General features: G+C 45.6%; 1 protein-coding gene across 2 annotated transcripts in view; it reads right to left on the reverse strand.

Moving 5' to 3' along the window:
* Positions 1-23,069, reverse strand: part of LOC138299405 (keratin, type I cytoskeletal 19-like) — a 138,747-nt gene that overhangs the window by 39,866 nt on the left and 75,812 nt on the right. For both annotated transcript variants that reach the window (XM_069237637.1, XM_069237636.1), the window contains exon 3: positions 9,017-9,173. In XM_069237637.1, the coding sequence (XP_069093738.1) occupies positions 9,017-9,173 (157 nt within the window). The remainder of the gene's footprint in view (positions 1-9,016; positions 9,174-23,069) is intronic.

The raw sequence follows: 23,069 nt of genomic DNA on the forward strand, positions 1-23,069 counted from the left end.
GTCCCTCAAAAGGTGGCCCTACGGTACAGGTTAGGCTTCCTTCCTGGTGTTCCCTCATGGAACCCTCTAGGACCTGGGACCTACCTGGGACACTACAATCCTTTCCCACCTCACTCGGTTGGGAACCACCTAGACCACTCCCTTCAGGAGCACCCCCAAATGCCTCTTCAGACTCTCTGGTACTCAACCAGAAGTCTGCCTCCATTGTAAGTTCCCTGGGGTCAGAGAACTCACACTCCACCTGGTGTTGGCGTAGCTCTGGAAAATAAGGACCAGATATATGCTCTCCAGCAATTACATCATTCTGCCCTTCACATGTATTAACCACAGTACCCTTCACCCAACCACCCAGTAACTCAACCTTGGAAAAGCACTCTACTTCACCCTCCTGAGACTGGTGAGACAGTATCTGTCTGTCCCTGACACTCAACCCATACTCTTCTGGGATGTCTCTACACTCTATATCCAGGACGTCCACCAGGGGGGAACCCTTTTCTCTGTCAATCTCTGCTAGAGTCAGTAAAGTGTCCCTCCCCCCAGTAGTAATATGACTCCCTGTGCCAGTTCCCCAATCCTTCTCAGGGACCCTGTGCATAACGGGAACTACCTCATACCCTTGAACTGCCTGGGGTGTGTCAACTCCCTTCTTCAAGTTGGGCACCACATCTCTGAGCTTGTGCCCTTCTTCAGCAGTACTAGATGCAAGATTTTTGCTGCCACCATCTGAACTGGACTCAGCCCTTCCGGCCTCCAGTTTCAGCTCTTTACAGCTCAGCTCTTGAGCTGCAATCTTTTCTTCTTCCAGGGCTAAGAGTCTTTTTGCCTCAACCTCTGCAAGATACTCCTCTAATTGTTGCTCCTGTCGCCTTTGACCTCGGAGCCATTCATCTATTTCTGGGTCACTGTCCAACTCTGAGTAGTCTTCCTCCTCATCTGAGTAGTCTTCCTCCTCATGTGCGTAGTCCTCCTCCTCCTCTGAGGGGTACTTAGTCATTTGGTTTCTTGCTGCCTCTCTCTCTGTCCATCTTTCCTCCCCCCAGACTATGTAGGCATGTAGCATCTCCGCTTTAGTAGATCTCCTTGCTACAGGAAGGCCCCATTGTCTGCAAAGCTTCCTTAGGTCAGCCTTAGTGAGGTGGTCAGTACGAACAAAGAATGAGTAGTTAAGCAATCCCATTCTGATAAGATCTTACTAGCAAAAACCAAAATCCAAAGTCCAAAATATCAATAGTATATCCAGGAGGACATCAGAGAACCAAAAGCCAAAAAAAAGATGAAAAATCAAGTTGACCTTCAACTGTGGGTAGATAGTGAAATACTTAGCTACTGTATGTCACTGCACAAACACAAGTCCTATCCTCACCGCTGATCACCAATGTTAGAAATGGGGTTTTTGGTTGGCATCAGGTTGCCCTCTGTCCAAGCAAGAACCCTCACTCTAGTCAGGGTAAGTCACACACAATCCAAAATCAGCCTGTGCTCACCCTCCGGTAGCTTGGCACGAGCAGTCAGGCTTAACTTAGAAGGCAATGTGTAAAGCATTTGTGCAATAAATCATACAACACCATAGCATAACACCACAAAAATACACCACACAGTATTTAGAAAAATATATAATATTTATCTGGGTATCTTCAGGTCAAAATGATCAAAGTTGCAATACGAATTTGTAAAGATATCACTGAAAAGTGATAGAAAGTGTCTTAAGTCTTTAGAATATAAACAAAGTCTCTTTCAAGCCCAAGTACCTGGTTGGGAGTGGAAAAATCTCCTCAGAGGGCCACAAGAGAAGAGGTGCGTGGAAAAAGGGTGTGTGCGTCGATTTCTCCCAGCACACACGGACTTGCGTCGTTATTTTCCACGCGGGGAAGTCGGCATCGTTTTCCGGCGCGTGGACAGTCTCTTTCTGTGGATCGCGGGGATTACCAGATGTCCCGGGTCTGTGCGTGGATTTTCCTGCTTGTTCTCCGGCTGCGCGTCGGTCTGCGGGGCTGCGCGTCGAAATTACGATCTCACGGCAGGCGTCGCGTCGATTTCTCCTCTAGACTTCGATCTGCGGGGCTGCGCGTTGAAATTATGATCTCACGGCAGGTGTCGCGTCGATTTCTCCTCTAGAGGTCGGGCGGCGTTGTCCTTGCGAGGCCATGCGTCGGATCTTCGATCATCCCAAGAGCGTTGCGTCGATCAGCGCCGGAGTGCGGCGTTTTTCTCGCCGCGAAACATGCTGTGCGTCGAAATTTTCGGCGCACGGAGCGTCCAAGTAAAAGAGAGAAGTCTTTTTGGTCCTGAGACTTCAAGGAACAGGAGGCAAGCTCTATCCAAGCCCTTGGAGAGCACTTTCACAGCCAGACAAGAGTTCAGCAAGGCAGCAGGGCAACAGCAAGGCAGCAGTCCTTTGTAGAAAGCAGACAGGTGAGTCCTTTGAGCAGCCAGGCAGTTCTTCTTGGCAGGATGTAGTTTCTGGTTCAGGTTTCTTCTCCAGCAAGTGGCTGAAGAGGTAGGGCAGAGGCCCTGTTTTATACCCAAATGTGCCTTTGAAGTGGGGGAGACTTCAAAGAGTGGCTAAGAAGTGCACCAGGTCCCCTTTCAGTTCAATCCTGTCTGCCAGGGTCCCAGTAGGGGGTGTGGCAGTCCTTTGTGTGAGAGCAGGCCCTCCACCCTCCCAGCCCAGGAAGATCCATTCAAAATGCAGATGTATGCAAGTGAGGCTGAGTACCCTGTGTCTGGGGTGTGTCTGAGTGAATGCACGTATGCACAAGGAGCTGTCAACCAAGCCCAGCCAGACGTGGATTGTAAGGCACAGAAGGATTTAAGTGCAAAGAAATGCTCACTTTCTAAAAGTGGCATTTCTAGAATAGTAATATTAAATCCGACTTCACCAGTCAGTAGGACTTTGTATTACCATTCTGGCCATACTAAATATGACCTTCCTGCTCCTTTCAGATCAGCAGCTGCCACTTCAACAGTGTATGAGGGCAGCCCCAATGTTAGCCTATGAAGGGAGCAGGCCTCACAGCAGTGTGAAAACGAATTTATGAGTTTTACACTACCAGGACATATAACTACACAGGCACATGTCCTGCCTTTTACCTACACAGCACCCTGCTCTAGGGGTTACCTAGGGCACACATTAGAGGTGACTTATATGTAGAAAAAGGGGAGTTCTTGGTTTGGCAAGTACTTTTAAATGCCAAGTCGAAGTGGCAGTGAAACTGCACACACAGGCCTTGCAAGGGCAAGCCTGAGACAAGGTTAAGGTAGCTACTTAAGTGGGTGGCACAACCAGTGCTGCAGGTCCACTAGTAGCATTTAATCTACAGGCCCTAGGCACAGGTAGTGCACATTATCAGGGACTTATAAGTAAATTAAATAGTCCAATCAGGTATGATTCCAGGTTACCATGTTTTAGGGGAGAGAGCATATGCACTTTAGCACTGGTTAGCAGTGGTAAATTGCCCAGAGGTCAAAAGCCAGCAACAACAGGTCAGAAAAAATAGGAGGAAGGAGGCAAAAAGTTTGGGGATGTCCCTGTCAAAAAGCCAGGTCCAACACATATGTATATATATAAAAGCAAAATGTAAAGTTTGAAATCTTAAAACTTTCTGTAAGTGTGAAGGAATCTGAAATTGAAGGCCAAAAATTAAGTTAGTTTCCTCAGATAGAATGTGGGAGCAGTGCCAGTGCATCAAACACTATATAGGAGGGATGATGAGTGGCCTCAACTGAAGTTAGAAAAGCTCCAACCTTCTAATTAAAATTAAAGTTTAGATTTTTTTAATTTGTTTCTGAATTAACTAAAATATGTCATCTAGTGTATAGCACAAACCTGGCTATAGATCAACAGAGATCAATACATTACAGGAGTGGTTAAGATGGTACAAGATCATGCACATAAATTGGGGTTTACAAAATCGCACAATTATATTTCACGTATTTGCAATTGCAGAATCAACTCTTCTAAAACGAATTGATCCTTTTTTAATCTGGATAGTTTTTTCAATTTTTGATTTGTCTTTATAGCGAAGTGATGGTTTTAAAAAATCAGTTGTTTTCATACTTTTGCAATGACATCCATTGAGAAAAATGTGGCTAATGCATAGTTCATTAAAGAACAAATTCCGGTCAAAATGGTAAAAATGTCAATGTCCCACGTATGAGCTTAGCATAGGTTTGCTAAGTAACCTGAGGATTCAATATGACACCTCCATGACCTTGTGGGAATTATGTGCTTCTGAAACATTTCTGCTGAGATCTCTCCCGACTAAAGTTCTTCATTTAACTTCAGCAGAGATACTGCACATGCGGCTGTCACAGTGGTGTCTGCCAGCCTCAAGTAGGGATGGGTAAAATTTAAATTTTGCCCACAAACCTTTGAAGGTGGCAAGGTTTCTTAGTTTTGCAGCATTTCACCTTTAAGTGAAAATTCATGAAATAAAATCCTTTTGCAGTAGAAATGTCATTTGTTGCTGTTTTCACAAAATCAAATTAATTTTGCTGGACATTTTCTGTAATTGTGTCCTTCTGTCCTCAGGCATACTTGTCCACAGGTGAACTGACAGTTTCAAACAGGCATGTGGCACTGAAATGGTGTTGAGGGCAGCAACAGAGTCAGCCATATGTGAAACAGAGACTTACATGTTATAGGATTCCTTGCAGAGATGCTCAAATGATGTGAAATCTCCTAGTTCCCCTAATGAACTTCCTCCTTCTATTACTCCCCTTCATCAATGTCACATATGATTGGCTTGTAAAAATAATGCATGCTTTAAAGACAGAGAAGGGGTTACCAACCCTAAAAAGGAGGAAAACTACTGTTGAGCAACAAAGTGATAAAGAGATCACTGACCACTGCAAAGAGTATCTTGGTGGCCTGGTCACGCCGAAAAGTTCTTAAGTGTGGTTTAAAAAGCAGTCTTGAAATGGACGAATAGGGTTGCAGTGCTATGTTCCCACAAAGAGTGAGTTGAATTCAAAAATGAATTTCAAATTTGAATGAAAGTGGATCCTTTTATATACATACGCACCTCTAAATGCATGAAATGCTCATCGACTTGAATTGTGGTGCAAAAACTTCCACACTTTAGGGGGTGTTTCATATTCTAACTGTCCTTTCGGAGTTCTGATTATCCATGCCCAATGTTCCTTATTAAATCTATACCATGTGCATCACAGGTTTAGAAATTTGGCAACTGAAATTATCTGATGTCCATACAGTCAGTCAATCAAAAAGCTTTATTCAGTCAAAAAGGCCATTAATGACAAGTGCTATGACAGTACAATACCTTTCAATAAATAGTTACATTTCACAGGATTAAATAGACCATCATTACAAAGATCCAAAGACCAAATCTCAAGTTAAAACAAATTAGAATCATCATAAAAATATTTTTTTAAAATAGAAGGCCATTCGTTTAAGATTCCCTCACCCAGTGGCGGTTTCTGTACATTGGCGTCGGGGCTCCGCCCCCTTTAAAAACAAAGCAATCAATTTTTTAAAATTAAAAAATAATACCTTCATAAAACTTTATGAAACAGGGGGCACTATCTCCCCCACTCACCAACACCAGCATTATTGTTGCTCGACAAATTAAGTGACGTGATGTGACTGAAGTCACGTGCTCACTTTAACTGCTCCCTTGTAGGCAGGCCCAAAGTGAGTGTATTTGCCGGGCTGATAATCTCACAGCCCTCAGGCCTGTGAGGTCATCAGCTTAGCAAAGACCCAGCATCAAGGCCTAGTCTCCACCCCCTGATGACGCAGAGGCCAAGTTAGCCCCGGGCGTTTTTATTCAAGCCCTGAAGCGCTTAGCCTCCACGTCAATCAGGGAGTGGAGAGCATTGTCACCCCACCCTTTCCCAACTTGCCAGAGGGCGTGGTGGGACCTCTCACCCCATGATGAGCTGGGAAAGGGTGTGGCAGGTGGGAAAAACAGTGCATCGAATGTTTGATCACTGAATGTGGAGGTATGTGAAAATCCCGAGCCCAGGCTAGACAAGGAGACTAAAAGTTATTTGCATTCCTTGCGTCATCTTCAGAGTCTTCTGGTATGCCATGTACAGAAGTACATAGTGCGTCTTATTTTCAACAATTTACTCACTGTGTCTGTTTTTTTACAACGTATCCCACGCACATGGAGAAAGACTCGCCTGCAACTGAAAATAACTGTTTTCGTGGCGCCCGTGGCCTAGTTTGTTTCCAGCGTGAAAATACACTGGAGAAAACCTCAACGAATGGGGTCAGCCCGGTTTCTTAACCACACCTGCTGCTGAGCACCCCTCTCTTCCTCGCTTTCTGAGACGCTTGCTTGCATTGTAAAAGGGGGTTTCGCTTAATTTAAACAGGTGGTGGTTTGACCTTTTAACTTGGGTTTTCACCACAAAATGTCTCTCCCTTCCGAGTCCAGGCACTCTTGAGTCATATTAGTATCATTCCGTGCGCAGCCCCTTTGCTTCTGCCTCTCCCATGCCTGGAGACAATCGAAGGCCCTTTTGGTTTCACAATTGGTAAGCAAGCAGAGAGGAGGCAGCAGGTCACATGCACTGTTTCCGATGTGAAACTTAACTGTTTTTAAACACCAGAAACTCCAAAGTCGGGCCTTTTCAGTTAAGGCCTGGCAGTGCCCTGCTCGCCCTACACCCCCGTGGCTATAACCCTACTCCTGGGGCTTTAATAATGAGTTGGAGTGGGCGGGGAGGGTTTGTGTGATTGATTTGTGATGGAATTGAAAGTACGAAAAGCGGCAAGCATTTTTAGAGAGATTCCTGCGCATAGAATCATTTATTTGACAATCTTGCATTGCGAAAGTCATAAATGTTTGACACTGTTCTATCTACAAGCCCGGTAAATAGCAACATATTCTCTGTTTTGTGTCTTGACTGCATTCAGAGGCAAATTCTTTAAGGAAAGATATTTATCGTAATTGTTTGTGATGTATAAACGTGTTGTCAAGCTGGCAGTGTAATCTGGCACCCCCCTTCCCACCCTCTGTTTAGGAACAGTAGTAGAAAGAGTTTTGTAAGGTGTGCCATGTTTGCCTGTAATGTATGTCATTTCCTGGCCTGCGTGCAGTGCTTAATTTGTAAATAAAAAGGTGCCAGTGCCCAAGGCCCTCCTCTTAAACACTCGGCTGCTGCAAGTAAATGTGAGAACACGGATTACTGAGGCGGCGTCATCCTGAAGCCATCTCGGGCCTCTTCAATCCATATAAAGCCCCTCCTTGCCCCTTCAGCTCACACCTGCAGCTTTCTGCTTTCTCCCTTTGTGATACTTCTTCATTTTTCCCTTCCTCCGTCTTCCCCTATGTGTCTTTTGCTCGCAGCAAATGCTAGAGGCAGACGAATAAGCCCCAGCCCTCAAAAATAAGTGCCGGGGCTCAGCACCAGAAACAACAAGCACAAATTAAGCACTGCCCGCGTGGCATTCTACGAAGGACACTTGTCTGTAAATGCTTAAGTTTACACTTTTTTCTGGCACTTGTCTTTGCTAAAGAAACATACTTCCACCATCGTTTTGGTGGGTCCACTTGGTACTGATTAGGAGCATTGGCTCCAGGTTTCTTTCTTTCTGACAGGTATATCAGATCTAATGATGAAGTATGTGAGGCTCGGGTTGTTCATGTACTCAGAACTATTTAATTGTGCACCAACAAGCTGCAGCGCACACCAGGACGGCATGGACGTCATTTAGAAGTCGCCAGCTGGCAGTGTTCCCCAAACTCCCTTTGGAGCCGTAAACAATGAAGCAGCAGTCATTCTCTAGGGTTAACTGAGTGCTTCCCTTTTCGAAACTTCACATATTCCATAGGATTGCAATAGGAGTTCATATAATCCACGATTCAGTGTTTTTAGCCCATGACCTTAATATTAAATGATGCATTCTGGGAGTTGTAGTGTAGGTTCAGAACAACATGACAGAAATACTAGATTATAGGGGTTTGTGAAAGGAAATCCCTGACTGGAAATATAATGTCCCTGGTAAAATGGAGTCATATGGCAACACTATAAATAGGAAACAGCAGCAAGTTCAGTTGCCAGGCTAGTCTTATTTGCTTCTGTTAGTTGCCAGCAAACCTCTAAAGAGCCCTAATTAATTGTCTATGTATGACTCTGTGCACCACACACATGCTACAGGATGTCCTCTGCATGCACTGGCAGTGATATTATTTGTGCACGCAGTAACGCTACATTTAGTTCAGGTTTTTTTGTTGGTATTTGGTAGTGAGTCTTATCCATAATTCGTTTTTTTGGAGATTATATGCAGCAAAGGTTACCTGATGACTTGGTTGTGTGCTTAATTTAACAAAAAAGTGTAACACTGCCAACAAATCATCTGATGTTATGACCATAAAGGAGCAGTCTCTAGTCACATTTTTCCTTTTCATGAGCTTGTCTCTGCTACCTGGCACCAGCCTTGACTTTTCTCTCATCAGGCCTCTCTTTACTTGGCCCCATGAAGAGCTAGGAGCAGTTTTCAAAACTCTTGTAAAGCCTGAATTACTTACCTTAATTCATTGTGACCCCAGCTCCTCCTCCTTTCTTCCAGAAATTATAGAATTAGGTCTTATCATATAAAATCGCTTTATTGATGTCATAACTACACTTTTACAATCGCTTTACTAACCTTCTTGGTTTCTCAAATTTGCTTGAAAATGCACCATTTGCCCATTCTTTTTTTAAAATTTTCCCTGGGGGGAGAACTCCCACGAACCACCTCATGACGATCGGGCTCGCTCACCGTGCTCGCTCGCCACAGGGCACTCATCCTACACTTTTACGCCCCACTACTTTCAAATGTCACCAGCCGCCCCTGCCCTCACCCTTCTATTTATATAGACACACCTATAAACACATGCATGCACTTATAAACACACATAAAAACATACATATAATATCAAGCACAGCAACACTCACAGCGACACACAAGTATGCACGCATGTGCATCCACCAACATGTAAACATACAAAGAACTCAAATGTATGCAAACACTTGCTCATTAAATGCCACTCATGCACAATACCTCTTCGTGATGTTTCTTCATACAGATGAGATCTTTCCTTAACCCTTCGATCTCCATCTCCAGGTCAGTCTTCATGATGGTCATGTCATCAAGCAGCTTGCGGACCCTCTCTATGTCAGCCTCAAGGGATAACCGGCCAGCCTTCTCGTTGTCATACCTTTATTACACGAAGAGGAGGAGAAAATGGTTAGAGATACATCGATATTGGTATGCTTGCTCAACTTAAGCAGCTACTTAACTGTACTTGAATGGCTGAATGAGCTCCACTTGACCAGCACACCATACCACAGACACCAAGAATGTGCCAAAGAAATAGGAATGCACAGAATTAATATTCAACATTGCAAGAAGTCATGGACGTCAATTCATCAAATTGCCAGGGGTAGCCGAAGTGACATCACAAGCCATTTCATCTTTAATTTCACTCACACACATGCTTACACAAACACACATTCACTCATACACACACTCTCTTTTACATAAGCACACTGTCACCCGCAAGCATGCTCACAACATACACTTAAAAGTGTTTTTTTACTTACCTCAGCTATTACCAAGGGGCATATTCCAGCTAACTGTACTCCATTTTTATTACACTAATAGTGAATAATATATATATTATTTTATTCACTATTAGTGTAATAAAAACAAAAAATGACTGAAAACAAGGGAGTGGAGCCCCAAGCATCATCCGTAAGTACGAGATGCCACTGCGCTCCTGGCACTGATTATGCCACTTCTGAGGCCAGGGGTCGCAGAGGCAGTGCTAGGGGTCTCAAGGGATAAGCTGGGGGTTGCAGCGGCGACCCCTGGTGAACCCTAAATGATGCCCATGCAAGGAGTCCCTTGGCATTCCTTTCAAGCTGGTCATAATATCCGTGTTTCCTCTCAACCCTTCCAACACACCACCAACCAGTATTTACGGAGACAGCCACTGAGTATTTATTGTCCTGAACTCATGGAGCAGGCTCGTACTTGTAATGGTCTGTTTTGGGACATATATTAAAAAGTAATATCCACATAAATCTGGCTGCTCTCACCCTTGCCTCTACCAGGGGGATACGTTAATACGGTGAACATGGAGCTCTCAGCTGTCCCTGGCAGAATCGGAGAGAAAGTCATGCACAGAGTATATGAAAGAGTTCCTCAGGGCAATGGAATCATGGGTAACCTTTTGGGAACCAATCACACAAAAGTGGTGTTAGAAATGGGGTCTTTGGTTGACAGTCAGATTACCCCCTGTTCAAGCAAGGACCCTCACTCTAGTCAGGGTAAAAGAGAATCACCCTCAGCTAACCCCTGCTTACCCCCTTGGTAGCTTGGCAGAGCAGTAGGCTTAACTTCAGAGTGCTAGGTGTAAAGTATTTGTACCAACACACACAGTAACTTCATGAAAACACTACAAAATGACACAACACCTGTTTAGAAAAATAGGAAATATTTATCTAAACAAAACAAGACCAAAACGACAAAATTCCGTCATACACAAGTCAAGTTATGAATTTTTAAAGATTAAACTCAAAAATAGCGCTTAGAAACAAAAATGCTTCGATGAGATGTTAACACAGCGTCGTGACGGAATCGTTCCCAACAAGCCGACACCAGTGGCGCCGGACACGGAGTCGTGTAGACCCCCAAGTACAGTGCCTTTGGTGAAGAGTGAAAACAAGCCGATGCGCGAAGTCGGGAATCGCGGCGTCTGTGCGAAACGTTGAATCCGTGCACTTCGAGCGGCGTCGGTCACGACGTGGTGCGGCGACATCCACGGAGTCGCGGACTTCAGCAGGGCTGTTGCGGCATCGGGCCTGCGAAGAGCGTCACGTTCCAGCGAAGGTCACGGCGTTGGGTGCAGGTGGCGTTACCGGATTCAGCAGCGCCGTCGGTCCGAAGTCGTCCGAAGTCGATTTCGTTGGATTCCACCAGCTTTCCTTTCAAGGGCCCAGGGACTGGATAGGGCACCACTTGTCGGGGCAGGAGTCTCTCCAGAGACTCTAGGTGCTGGCAGAGAGAAGTCTTTGCTGTCCCTGAGACTTCAAACAACAGGAGGCAAGCTCTAACTCAAGCCCTTGGAGATTTCTTCACAAGATGGAAGGCACACAAAGTCCAGTCTTTGCCCTCTTACTCTGGCAGAAGCAGCACTGCAGGAAAGCTCCACAAAGCACAGTCACAGGCAGGGCAGCACTTCTTCCTCAGCTATCAGCTCTTCTCCAGGCAGAGGTTCCTCTTGGTTCCAGAAGTGTTTCTAAAGTCTGTAGATTTGGGTGCCCTTCTTATACCCATTTTAGTCTTTGAAGTCACCTTTCTTCAAAGGGGAATCACACCTACTTGTGAAATCCTGCCTTGTCAGAGGCAGGCACAGTCCTTTCAGATAAGAGTGACCACTCCACCCCTCTCTCCTAGCAGAGATGGCTAATCAGGAAATGCAGGTTACACCCCAGCCCCCTTTGTGTCACTGTCTAGTGCGAGGTGAAAAACAACCCAACTGTCAAACTGACCCAGACAGGGAATCCACAAACACGGCAGAGTCACAGAATAGTTTAAGCAAGAAAATGCTCACTTTCTAAAAGTGGCATTTTCAAACGCACAATCTTAAAATCAACTTTACTAAAAGATGTATTTTTTAATTGTGAGTTCAGGGACCCCAAACTCCACATGTCCATCTACTCTCTAGGGGAATCTACACTTTAATCGTTTTTAAAGGTAGCCCCCATATTATCCTATGAGAGAGACAGGCCTTGCAACAGTGAAAAACAAAATTGGCAGTATTTCAGTCAGGACATATAAACCACATTACTATATGTCCTACCTTATCCATACACTGCACCCTGCCCTTGGGGCTACCTAGGGCCTACCTTAGGGGTGCCTTACATGTAAGAAAAGGGAAGGTTTAGGCCTGGCAAGTGGGTACACTTGCCAAGTCGAATTTACAGTGTAAAAATACACTTACAGACACTGCAGCGGCAGGTCCGAGACATGATTACAGGGTTACTTGTGTGGGTGGCACAACCAGTGCTGCAGGCCCACTAGTAACATTTGATTTACAGGCCCTAGGCACCTCTAGTGCACTTTACTAGGGACTTAACAGTAAAACAAATATGCCAATCATGGATAAACCAATTACATACAATTTACACAGAGAGCATATGCACTTTAGCACTGGTTAGCAGTGGTAAAGTGCTCAGAGTTCAAAAGCCAACAGCAACAGGTCAGAAAAAAATAGGAGGCAGGAGGCAAAAAGATTGGGGATGACCCTACATAAGCAAAAAAGTCCAACACTACCCCCTACCAGCCTAAAGCCAGGGGAGAACAATCAATACCTTGATGTACTTCCCTGGTTGGGGCGATAGAACAAGGACCCAGGCCCACAACAGCAGGGGCATGTTCCAGTTCTACGCCTTCCTGACTCCAGTTGGATCCCTCTGTCCATACTTTCAGGGCCCACTAAGATAACCCATGGGGAACCCTTCTCCACATCTGCAGACACCCTCTGTGCAGCACCTAACTTTACTTTGTTCACAGATGTATCCCAATGGGCAGTCAGTACCACCAGGGCCAACACAGTGGTGTTGCCCACTCCACCCCCAGGGTGTGACTCTCGTCCCCCCTCCAGGGGCAACTCTGTCCACCAGGACAGCAAGCCACGGTGGCCCCGGACAACTGTCAGAGATGAGAGCCGGACCTCAGGCCTCTCCAACCACTGTGACTGCGGAGAGTGGGGGGCGGTAGCCCCAGGTGCCTGGCACCCTTTGACCACTCTCTCTTCCACCAGGTCAGGGATGACAACCTTACCCTGGTCCTCCCCTCTGGGGCTCTGTACCCTCCCTGCAGAAGCGGCACCCCCAGAGTCAAAAACTGTCAGGGTGCTTGTAGAAGCAGTCCTGCACAATTCTTCCACCAGTGTAGGGTTGGTAACCTGCAACTGGTCCGCCAACCTGGGGTCTGTACCTTCAGGTTGGACCAGGGCCAGGGGTGAGGCTTCCCTCCCCTGCCCTCCCTTCTGGGGTCCTGCACCCCTCAACTAGGAGTGGCCCCCTCAGAAGGCAACATGGGATGGGCACTGTTAGCAGTAGCCCCTTCCTCCAGGTCAGGGGGGACACCCTGAACCTGATCCTCCAGTCCAGGGTCTGTACCCACAGACTGGACCACCGCCTGGCAACCCAGGACTTCCTGGGGGGCATACCTACCCCCCACCAGGTCAGAGTTTACCCTCTGAACCTGGTCATCCAACCTAGAGTCACCACCCTGCGGTTGAACCACTGCCTGGCACACCAGGACTTCCTTGGGAGCACACTTACCCCCCATCAGGTCGGGGTTTACCCCCTGAACCTGATCATTCAACCCAGAGTCACCAACCTGCGGTTGAACCTTTGCCTGGCACACCAGGACTTCCAGGGGGGCACACTTACCCCCCTCTAGGGACACACTGTCCCCAAGGGCCACACAAGAGTCTGGCTGGCGCAGGTCCCCTGACCTCTGCCCATCTGACAGAGTCTGGATCCCCCCCAACCCAGAAATGGTCTCACCCAGGTCATTCCTGGGGGGCACTGTTCTCAGAGCTGACCCCTGACCCTCCAGGTTCGCCACTGGGGTCCGCAACCCCCTCTCAACCCTCTGTCTGGACTTCTGCACCCCCTCACTAGGAGTGGTACTGACAGACACCAGAACTGGTGGGACGCTGGCTACAGCCGCCCCCCCAAGTTCTCCTGACACTGTGGGGTCTCCCTCAACAGATGGCCCTATGGTACAGGCTAGACTCCCCTCCTGGTGTTCCCTCATGGAACCCTCCAGGACCTGGGACCGGATCTCGGGCACCTTGGGCCTCAACCCACCCCCATTCCCTCTCCTCTGAGACTGGACATGGGGTCCGTCACCCATCGCACTACACTGGGACCTACCTGGGACACTACAATCCTTCCCTACCTCACCTGGTTGGGAACTACCTAGACCACTCCTCTCAGGAGCACCCCCAAATGCATCTTCAGACTCTCTGGTACTCACCCAGAAGTCTGCCTCCATTGTAAGCTCCCTGGGGTCAGAGAACTCACACTCCACCTGGTGTTGGCATAGCTCTGGAAAATAAGGACTAGACATATGCTCTCCAGCAATTACATCACTCAGCCCCTCACATGAATTAACCAACGTACCCTTCACCCAACCATCCAGTGACTCTGCTTTGAAAAAGCACCCCACATCACCCTCCTGAGACTGGTGAGACAGTACCTGACTGTCCCTGACACTCAACCCACACTCTTCTGGGATGTCTTCACACTCCATAACCAGGACTTCTACCTGGGGGGAACCCCTCTCCCTGTAAATCTCACCTAGAGTCAGTAGAGTGTCCCTCCCACCGGTAGGAATATGACTCCCCATGCCAGTTCCCAAATCCACCTCAGGGACCCTGTGCATCACTGGAGCTACCTCACACCCCTGAACCTCCTGGTGTGTGTTAACTCCCTCCTTCAAGTAGGGCACCACATCTCTGGGCATGTGCACTTCTTCAGCAGCACTAGCTATAAAATTGTTGCTGCCACCATTCCAGCTGGATTCAGCCCTCATGACTTCCAGCTCCTTCATTTTGAGATCATAAGCCCAAATCCTCTTTTTGATCTCTAAGTCCCTCCTCCTTTCTTCCAACTCCTTTCCCTTTGCATCCTCAACTCCTTGAACCGGCGAGCCCTCTCTGCCTGTCTGTCCTGTAACTCTTCAGGAGTCAGACCCTTGGATGACACCCTGCTACCCCTCCTGGGGACCCTCCCCCCAGGCGTACCAGGTACCTCCACTACACCACTGTGTATCCTCTGCACTTCCCCACCCACATTCTCCTCCTCTGTGTGTCCTCCAGCCTTCTTGATTGTCACCCAGGTCCTCTGTGCCTTTTGCAGCTCCCCCTCCCTGGTGGAGCTCTCAGTGGGTCAGTCAAGATCTTTAAGGAACTGTTTCAATTGAGCAACTGAGTACTCCTTCAGTTTCTCTATTTCAAACACAGCTCCAGCTGTTGCATCTCCAGATTGAGACATGATGGTCACAAGTGCAAAGTTCCAAAGGCAGAAAATAAGTTCCCAATGAAGTAAAAAGAATCAGTCAAGGGATCAGCAAAATCATGGAAGTAGAATAAAAAGAGTCCCAAAGAGGAAAAATCGAAGATCACCAAACAAGTAGTATGTGGTCACGTAGTGGTCTGAACTCAAACAGTAGTGTACACTTAATTACTGTATGTCAAGTACAAATACAAGTCCAAATCCCAACCGCTGATCACCAATGTTAGAAATGGGGTCTTTGGTTGACAGTCAGGTTACCCCCTGTTCAAGCAAGGACCCTCACTCTAGTCAGGGTAAAAGAGAATCACCCTCAGCTAACCCCTGCTTACCGCCTTGGTAGCTTGGCAGAGCAGTAGGCTTAACTTCAGAGTGCTAGGTGTAAAGTATTTGTACCAACACACACAGTAACTTCATGAAAACACTACAAAATGACACAACACCTGTTTAGAAAAATAGGAAATATTTATCTAAACAAAACAAGACCACAACGACAAAAATCTGACATACACAAGTCAAGTTATGAATTTTTAAAATTAAACTCAAAAATAGCGCTTAGAAACAAAAATGCTTCGATGAGATGTTAACACAGCGTCGTGACGGAATCGTTCCCAACAAGCCCGCACCAGCGGCGCCGGACACGGAATCGTGTAGACCCCCAAGTACAGTACCTTTGGTGAAGAGTGAAAACAAGCCGATGCGCGAAGTCGGGAATCGCGGCGTCTGTGCGAAACGTTGAATCCGTGCACTTCGAGCGGCGTCTGTCACGACGTGGTGCAGCGACTTCCACGGAGTCGCGGACTTCAGCGGTGCTGCTGCGGCGTCGGGCCTGCGAAGAGCGTCACGTTCCAGCGAAGGTCACGGCATTGGGTGCAGGCGGCGTTACCGGATTCAGCAGCGGCGGCGGTCCAAAGTCGTCCGAAGTCGATTTCCTTGGATTCCACCAGCTTTCCTTTCAAGGGCCCAGGGACTGGATAGGGCACCACTTGTCGGGGCAGGAGTCTCTCCAGAGACTCTAGGTGCTGGCAGAGAGAAGTCTTTGCTGTCCCTGAGACTTCAAACAACAGGAGGCAAGCTCTAACTCAAGCCCTTGGAGATTTCTTCACAAGATGGAAGGCACACAAAGTCCAGTCTTTGCCCTCTTACTCTGGCAGAAGCAGCACTGCAGGAAAGCTCCACAAAGCACAGTCACAGGCAGGGCAGCACTTCTTCCTCAGCTATCAGCTCTTCTCCAGGCAGAGGTTCCTCTTGGTTCCAGAAATGTTTCTAAAGTCTGTAGATTTGGGTGCCCTTCTTATACCCATTTTAGTCTTTGAAGTCACCTTTCTTCAAAGGGGACTCACACCTACTTGTGAAATCCTGCCTTGCCCAGGCAGGGCATCAGACACACAGCAGGGGGTTGGAGCCGGCATTGTCAGAGGCAGGCACAGTCCTTTCAGATGAGAGTGACCACTCCACCCCTCCCTCCTAGCAGAGATGGCTAATCAGGAAATGCAGGTTACACCCCAGCCCCCTTTGTGTCACTGTCTAGTGCGAGGTGAAAAACAACCCAACTGACAAACTGACCCAGACAGGGAATCCACAAACACGGCAGAGTCACAGAATGGTTTAAGCAAGAAAATGATCACTTTCTAAAAGTGGCATTTTCAAACGCACAATCTTAAAATCAACTTTACTAAAAGATGTATTTTTTAATTGTGAGTTCAGGGACCCCAAACTCCACATGTCCATCTACTCTCTAGGGGAATCTACACTTTAATCATTTTTAAAGGTAGCCCCCATATTATCCTATGAGAGAGACAGGCCTTGCAACAGTGAAAAACTAAATTGGCAGTATTTCACTGTCAGGACATTTAAACCACATTACTATATGTCCTACCTTATCCATACACTACACCCTGCCCTTGGGGCTACCTAGGGCCTACCTTAGGGGTGCCTTACATGTAAGAAAAGGGAAGGTTTAGGCCTGGCAAGTGGGTACACTTGCCAAGTCGAATTTACAGTGTAAAAATACACTTACAGACACTGCAGCGGCAGGTCTGAGACATGATTACAGGGTTACTTGTGTGGGTGGCACAACCAGTGCTGCAGGCCCACTAGTAACATTTGATTTACAGGCCCTAGGCACCTCTAGTGCACTTTACTAGGGACTTAACAGTAAAACAAATATGCCAATCATGGATAAACCAATTACATACAATTTACACACAGAGCATATGCACTTTAGCACTGGTTAGCAGTGGTAAAGTGCTCAGAGTTCAAAAGCCAACAGCAACAGGTCAGAAAAAAATAGGAGGCAGGAGGCAATATGACTGGGGATGACCCTGCATAAGCAAAAAAGTCCAACAATTGGCAATTTACAGAAGTTTGCAGAAGAAAGAGCACCTTTGCAAATGGTGCTCTTGACGTAATTTAGTAATGGTGAGGCTATTAAGGATTGTATATGCTGTCTCAAGAACACAGGTTAGTACTGAAAATGCAAGTAGGGTGATTTACGGAGCCGGGAAAGATGTGTGTCCTTGAGGAGACTAGGTAATATTTTAGCAAGGACATCAACCTTTAATGTTCAGTTGTTCACAGTGGCATGCAATATGTTCACTTTCAAATTTGGACTGCTGAGTTCTGAACATAATTTAATTCGCTGTTGTAGGCCACGTGGGGCGACATCTGTGATTCAGAAGAACATATAGTAGTTCTCACCAACTTATCAGGAATAACATCTATATACAAACTAAGAAAATACCGTTTGCACCTTTTGTAGCTGTTACATTGGATCCCACTCTCTACATAACGCGAGTTTCAGAGTCAAAAGGCACCAGTTAGACAGACTCAGATTCTCATCTTCAGAAAAGGGTTAGTCCAAAGTTCTGGTGTGCAAAACTTTTTTATTACTTGTGTTGCACCCCACGATTGGCCTAGCCCACATTCTCAGAGTTTCCAAAGTGTCCTACGTTTATTCTCTCTATAGTTTTTCAACGCAAATTGCATGATTTTCCAAGTTCCAATATTTCCTTCGCGGTGCTGGCTGAGCCTGAAAAGAGCTGTCATTTCCTCGTGAGTTGGCTTTACACCATCTTGTGGCTTTGACGCTGGATAGATGATGGTGATTTTATTTCTAGTTCCAATAAACTAAAACGAGTATAAAAGACTGTATTTTAACCTGATAAGCCACATGAAGACATATTTTCGAGCTACAAGTATTGATCTTAGTAATGACAAGAATATGAAAAATGTGTGTGAGACACTCCACACGCTCTTTGTAAAATCATTGTTTTATAATCGACTAAGCAGCAGTAAAAACAGTTTTTGTATTAAAATGCATGTGTCTTTTCCCTAATTGTGAAAAAAAACAAAATATGTTGATACCACAACTTTTCTAAACGCTTTGTTACACCAGGGAAACTATTTTATCCACATGGTCCTTGACTGAGGAGACACAGCAGCCCTTGTTCTCAAGGACCTCTCTGCAGCATTTGATACAATCTCAACCCCCATCCTCATGGGGCACCTGCATGAGATTGGCAACACAAGGACCTGCTCTCTGCTGGATTTGCTCATTCTTAATGGATAGGACACAAGGTGCCAGCCTGGCTCTTGACTCCTAAGAAACTTGCAAACTCATCTGTGCAGTGTCTTATGGTTTATCGCTCAACCCCCACCCTCTTCAATGCATACATGATCCGTGTAGCCAGTTTCATGCATGCAACATCAACATCCAGTCCTGCGTCAACGACACGCAACTCATACTCTCCCTCTCAGACAAGACACCCATCACAAGAAACAGGTCTCCCACATGCATGACTGAAGTCACTAAATGGATGAAAGCACAGTGTTGTCATGTTCAACAATTACAATACATAAGTTGTGCTCTTTGGCAAGAACGCCTAACCTTGAAAGTACAAATAGTGGCCAGCCAACCCTGGACCCACACACAACACTCAGGCCAGGAACCTCAGAATGATCATTAACTGCAAACTGGACATCATCAAACAAGTCAACACTGTTACTGCATCTTGCTTCCGCACCCTGACGATGCTGAAGATCTTTAAAAGGCTCTCAAGCAACACTAGACAAACCCATCACTCACACCCTCATTACCAGCAACACTACAGGAACACTCTCTACATGGGGATCACCAAGCAACTCACTAGAAGACTATAAACCATCCAGTACTCGGCAGCCAGACTCATCCTCAACCTCCCATACTGAACTCATATTACACTTTAGAGAGCTCCACTGGCTCCAGATTCAGAAACGTGCTCATTTCAAACTCCTCAATCACACATTCAAGACACTACAACACCTTAGGCTCCACCTACCTCAGCAGTCACATCTCCTTCCACCAAATACCCAGACACCTCCTTTCCATAGGACTCCTACTTGCACACATCCCACACATACACAGAACCAGATCAGGAGGATGGGCATTCTCTAAAGTGTGGAACACCCTCCCGTTCCACATCAGAACCTCCTCCTCTCTTGTTGAATTCTACACGAAGCTGAAAAGCTGACATTTCAATTAGCCAAACTACCTATGCAGGGCTAGGCACATACACCTGATTAGCACGAGGATGCCCTCGCAGGTGTTAGTGCACTTTATGAATATACATAACATAACAATAATCGCAGCACCTCCTGTAATAACATTTTTGGAAAATAAACTGCACAATTATTGATTTTTAGTTTTCCTGCAAGCTTATGCCACACAAAGTTGTCAAAAAACATACTGGTGCCTAAACATGAGGACTTTATGATAGTAATGTTTTAAAAAGTTTAAAATAAAGTAGTCATCAAATATAATTTCATAAAGCTGTACAGGTACTTCATAGCAGGCAGTGTTATTTAGAATAAGTACTGAAGCCCATTTTAGTTATAATGCCCATGACAAGAAAACATGATTCTTATTGCACATATTATCTTTGACTTACTGTAAACAAACGACATAGTTTAAACACATAAGAGGGAAACAGCACATAAAGGGTAGAGCATGAAAATAAGCTGTATGCTGTGGTGGGTAGAAACAAAATGTGAATGACAGCTGATTGATCAATAAATTATCAATGGGTAAAGAGGGCTCACTCAACAACCCTCTTTTATGACAACTTACCAGGTGAAGACCTGATCCTTCAGTTTGTTGCGGCTGTGATGGCTAAGTCGCACATTATATCTTCCATGCTCAAGTAACTCGGGCATATTTATACTCTGTTTGCGCTGAATTATCGTCATTTTTTTTAATGCTAATTCAGCGCAAACTTAACTCCATCTTTATATTTTGGCACTAGACATGTGTAGCGCCAAAATATTGCAGTTAAAGTTATTCTTGCCTGTGGAAAACTACCTTGCGTCAATGAGATGCAAGGCAGGCGTTCCTAGACAAAAAATGATGATATGGCCTCAGGGATATTTATCCCCTGTGCTAAAATCAAGCACAGTGGGATGGGGATCTTAAATAATGGCGCTAAGCTTGCTTAGCACCATTATTTAACGCCTGGGTCAGGGCAGGCGTTAGGGGACCAGTGGGCCATTTATGCCTCTGCCCATACTAGCGTCATCCTTTGACGCTAAACCCCCTGTTCCCTCTCCGCCTCCCCCGACCTGGCTAGCGTCCTTTTTTATGACGCTAGCCAGGCCTTACCGCCGGGAACCGTCATACCATAAATATGACGCCCGGCAGGCATCCTGGGATGGCGCTAGCTGGTGGTATACTTTTTTATGCTAAACTGTGTTAGCACAGCTTAGCGTCAAAAAGTATAAATTAGGGCTTCAGTTTCTAACATTGGGGCAGTTGTGGAGACCAGGTCACTCATAATGTCTCTGATAAACAAGTATTCTGAGTCCCAGCCAGACTCAAAATGGCATCTGTTTTATTCTGGGTCAATGGGAGTGGCAGGGGTGCCTCAGCACAAAAGTTCTATTTTTTTAACAGCTATCTAGGTGGGTTAGGTTTCAGGGTCCTGTATGTGAAGCATGCTGTTTTATAGGAAGATTGGGAGTTAGCTGAGAGCAAGTTCCTGGTACTTAGGACTGTGGATAATTGATCGAATTTCATTGTATTCACTTGTATTAGGAATGATCTATGCAGCTTCATTATTTACACCTTTTAGTGGTATAAGGGTATAGTTTGTGGGACCATTTTACAGTCTTTGTCATAGTCATTGTGGCACACCACCAGAATATCAATATTTTGAATTCTGAACATAGAGCTACACAAATATTGTCTCAGAGCTTGTGAAAGAGTATGATTTAAGAAAGGCCATACCCCTAACTGCCTCACCTGACATGGTCCCATCCTGCTCTCTTCATAAATATTGTAGCCAGAATACTGACAACAAAAACTGTGAAGGTGAGACTTTTTATAGATTTCCTTATTGACAAATACTCGTAGATTTACAATATGTACACTCTCAAGGCATCTGAAGTTAAGAATAGTACATCTATCTTGACCTTTACAATATTTTGGTAGTCTATATCTGACAGACAACAAGTCAGTGCATGATAAGACCGGAATGTGGGCAGCAGTATTAGAATCGCTTTATGGGATAAATAGTTTGATAAGTTGAAGCCAGCATACTCGATGGACTGCTTTCTTATCCAGGCTTTATATATGTGAGTTGAGATTTAATTTACAGTGAAGTGTGATTTTGAAGATGTGACTATTTTGGAGGGATGATAATGGATTCTAGTAAACAGTTATATGGGGGAGGGAATCCATACTGCTTTGAAGAGTTTAGGAAAAAATATTGATAAAGCCAATATGTCTGGTGTTGGCTGAAGAGCTGCTTCATTTGCAAATGCGTATTTACTTTGCTAGATTTTATCGTGTCAAGATGGCTGCCCCTGAGTGCTCCATGCTTGTAGATGCACAGACAGCCATGTCTGAATGGTTTCTGTAATTTAGGTTTAACAAGAAACATTCAAAGATGGCTACCCTTGCATCTGCGTGAATACACATACAAGAGTGGCTCTGTTTGAATGATTTTTGTTATGTCAGTAATTCCTTACTGATGGGTGAATTTGTGTGTGTGTTTGGGAGACTAAGCGAAGTTGAAAATTAGTCAACAGTTGTAGAGATGGGTAGTTTATGGATGAGTGAATAAATGAGTGAGAGTGCATGGCTAAGTGGACGTGTGACTGGTTAAATATTAACTCCATGAATGGATGGCAGCAGGAAAGGACAAATAGTAAGAGACAAAAATGTACAATGAATGTTAAGATATCTCTGACGTTCAACATACAAGGATGTTTGTTTAAACAGAAGGAAGTGCACAGTAAGAAGTCAAAAGTGAAGGCACAGTAGATACTTTTCGTAAATGGAAATGTCAAGCAAATTGTCCTTTGAAAACATGGTGTTAGTACACTAACTAGGATCACACTAAAAAGCTATGAATTAAGAGTAAAATTGAAAAGAAGAATTTTCATTTTCTCCTCCAGCAAAATAATCCCATTGTTGAAAAACAACACGTAATGTTAACTCTGAGATATTCTCTCACAGACAGGCAGGATAGGACTGGTGTGGCGGGCAATCGGGCACTACCAGGTGGGCCGCCCACCAGGGCCAGTGTGTGAGCCAGTTTTTGGCCCTAGTGGGCTGTTTTTTGTTTCTGTTTTTTTTTGCTTTGTCTCCTGGTGCCACACAGACCAGCAAGTTTGTTTCAACCGGTCCACATCCGGTGCCAGGTGGTGTCACTGTGACGATGTCGGTCAGCAATAATGGAGCAAGGGAGAAGGGGTCAGTCGTGAAACACGGAGCACTGGGTGTCATCATCAAGATGAACAGAGCACTTGAATAAAAATTCTAAAAGCTGAGATGACCACACCCACCAAAATGCTCTCTGACCCGCTTATGTTGAAATGTCCATCTTCCTTCCGAGGGACTGGTAAAGTGTCTGTCACTGTCCTATCTATGCAGCATGCTCATAGGCAGACTGCTCTGGGCACAACAAGCTGATCATGCCCCAGTTGGTTTTCTTTTAATTACTTAGTGTGGGTGCTGCAGGTCCAGCGCTTCAAGACCGTGA

Source organism: Pleurodeles waltl, chromosome 6 (genome assembly GCF_031143425.1).
Source record: "Pleurodeles waltl isolate 20211129_DDA chromosome 6, aPleWal1.hap1.20221129, whole genome shotgun sequence".
Classification (NCBI taxonomy): Eukaryota; Metazoa; Chordata; class Amphibia; order Caudata; family Salamandridae; genus Pleurodeles; species Pleurodeles waltl.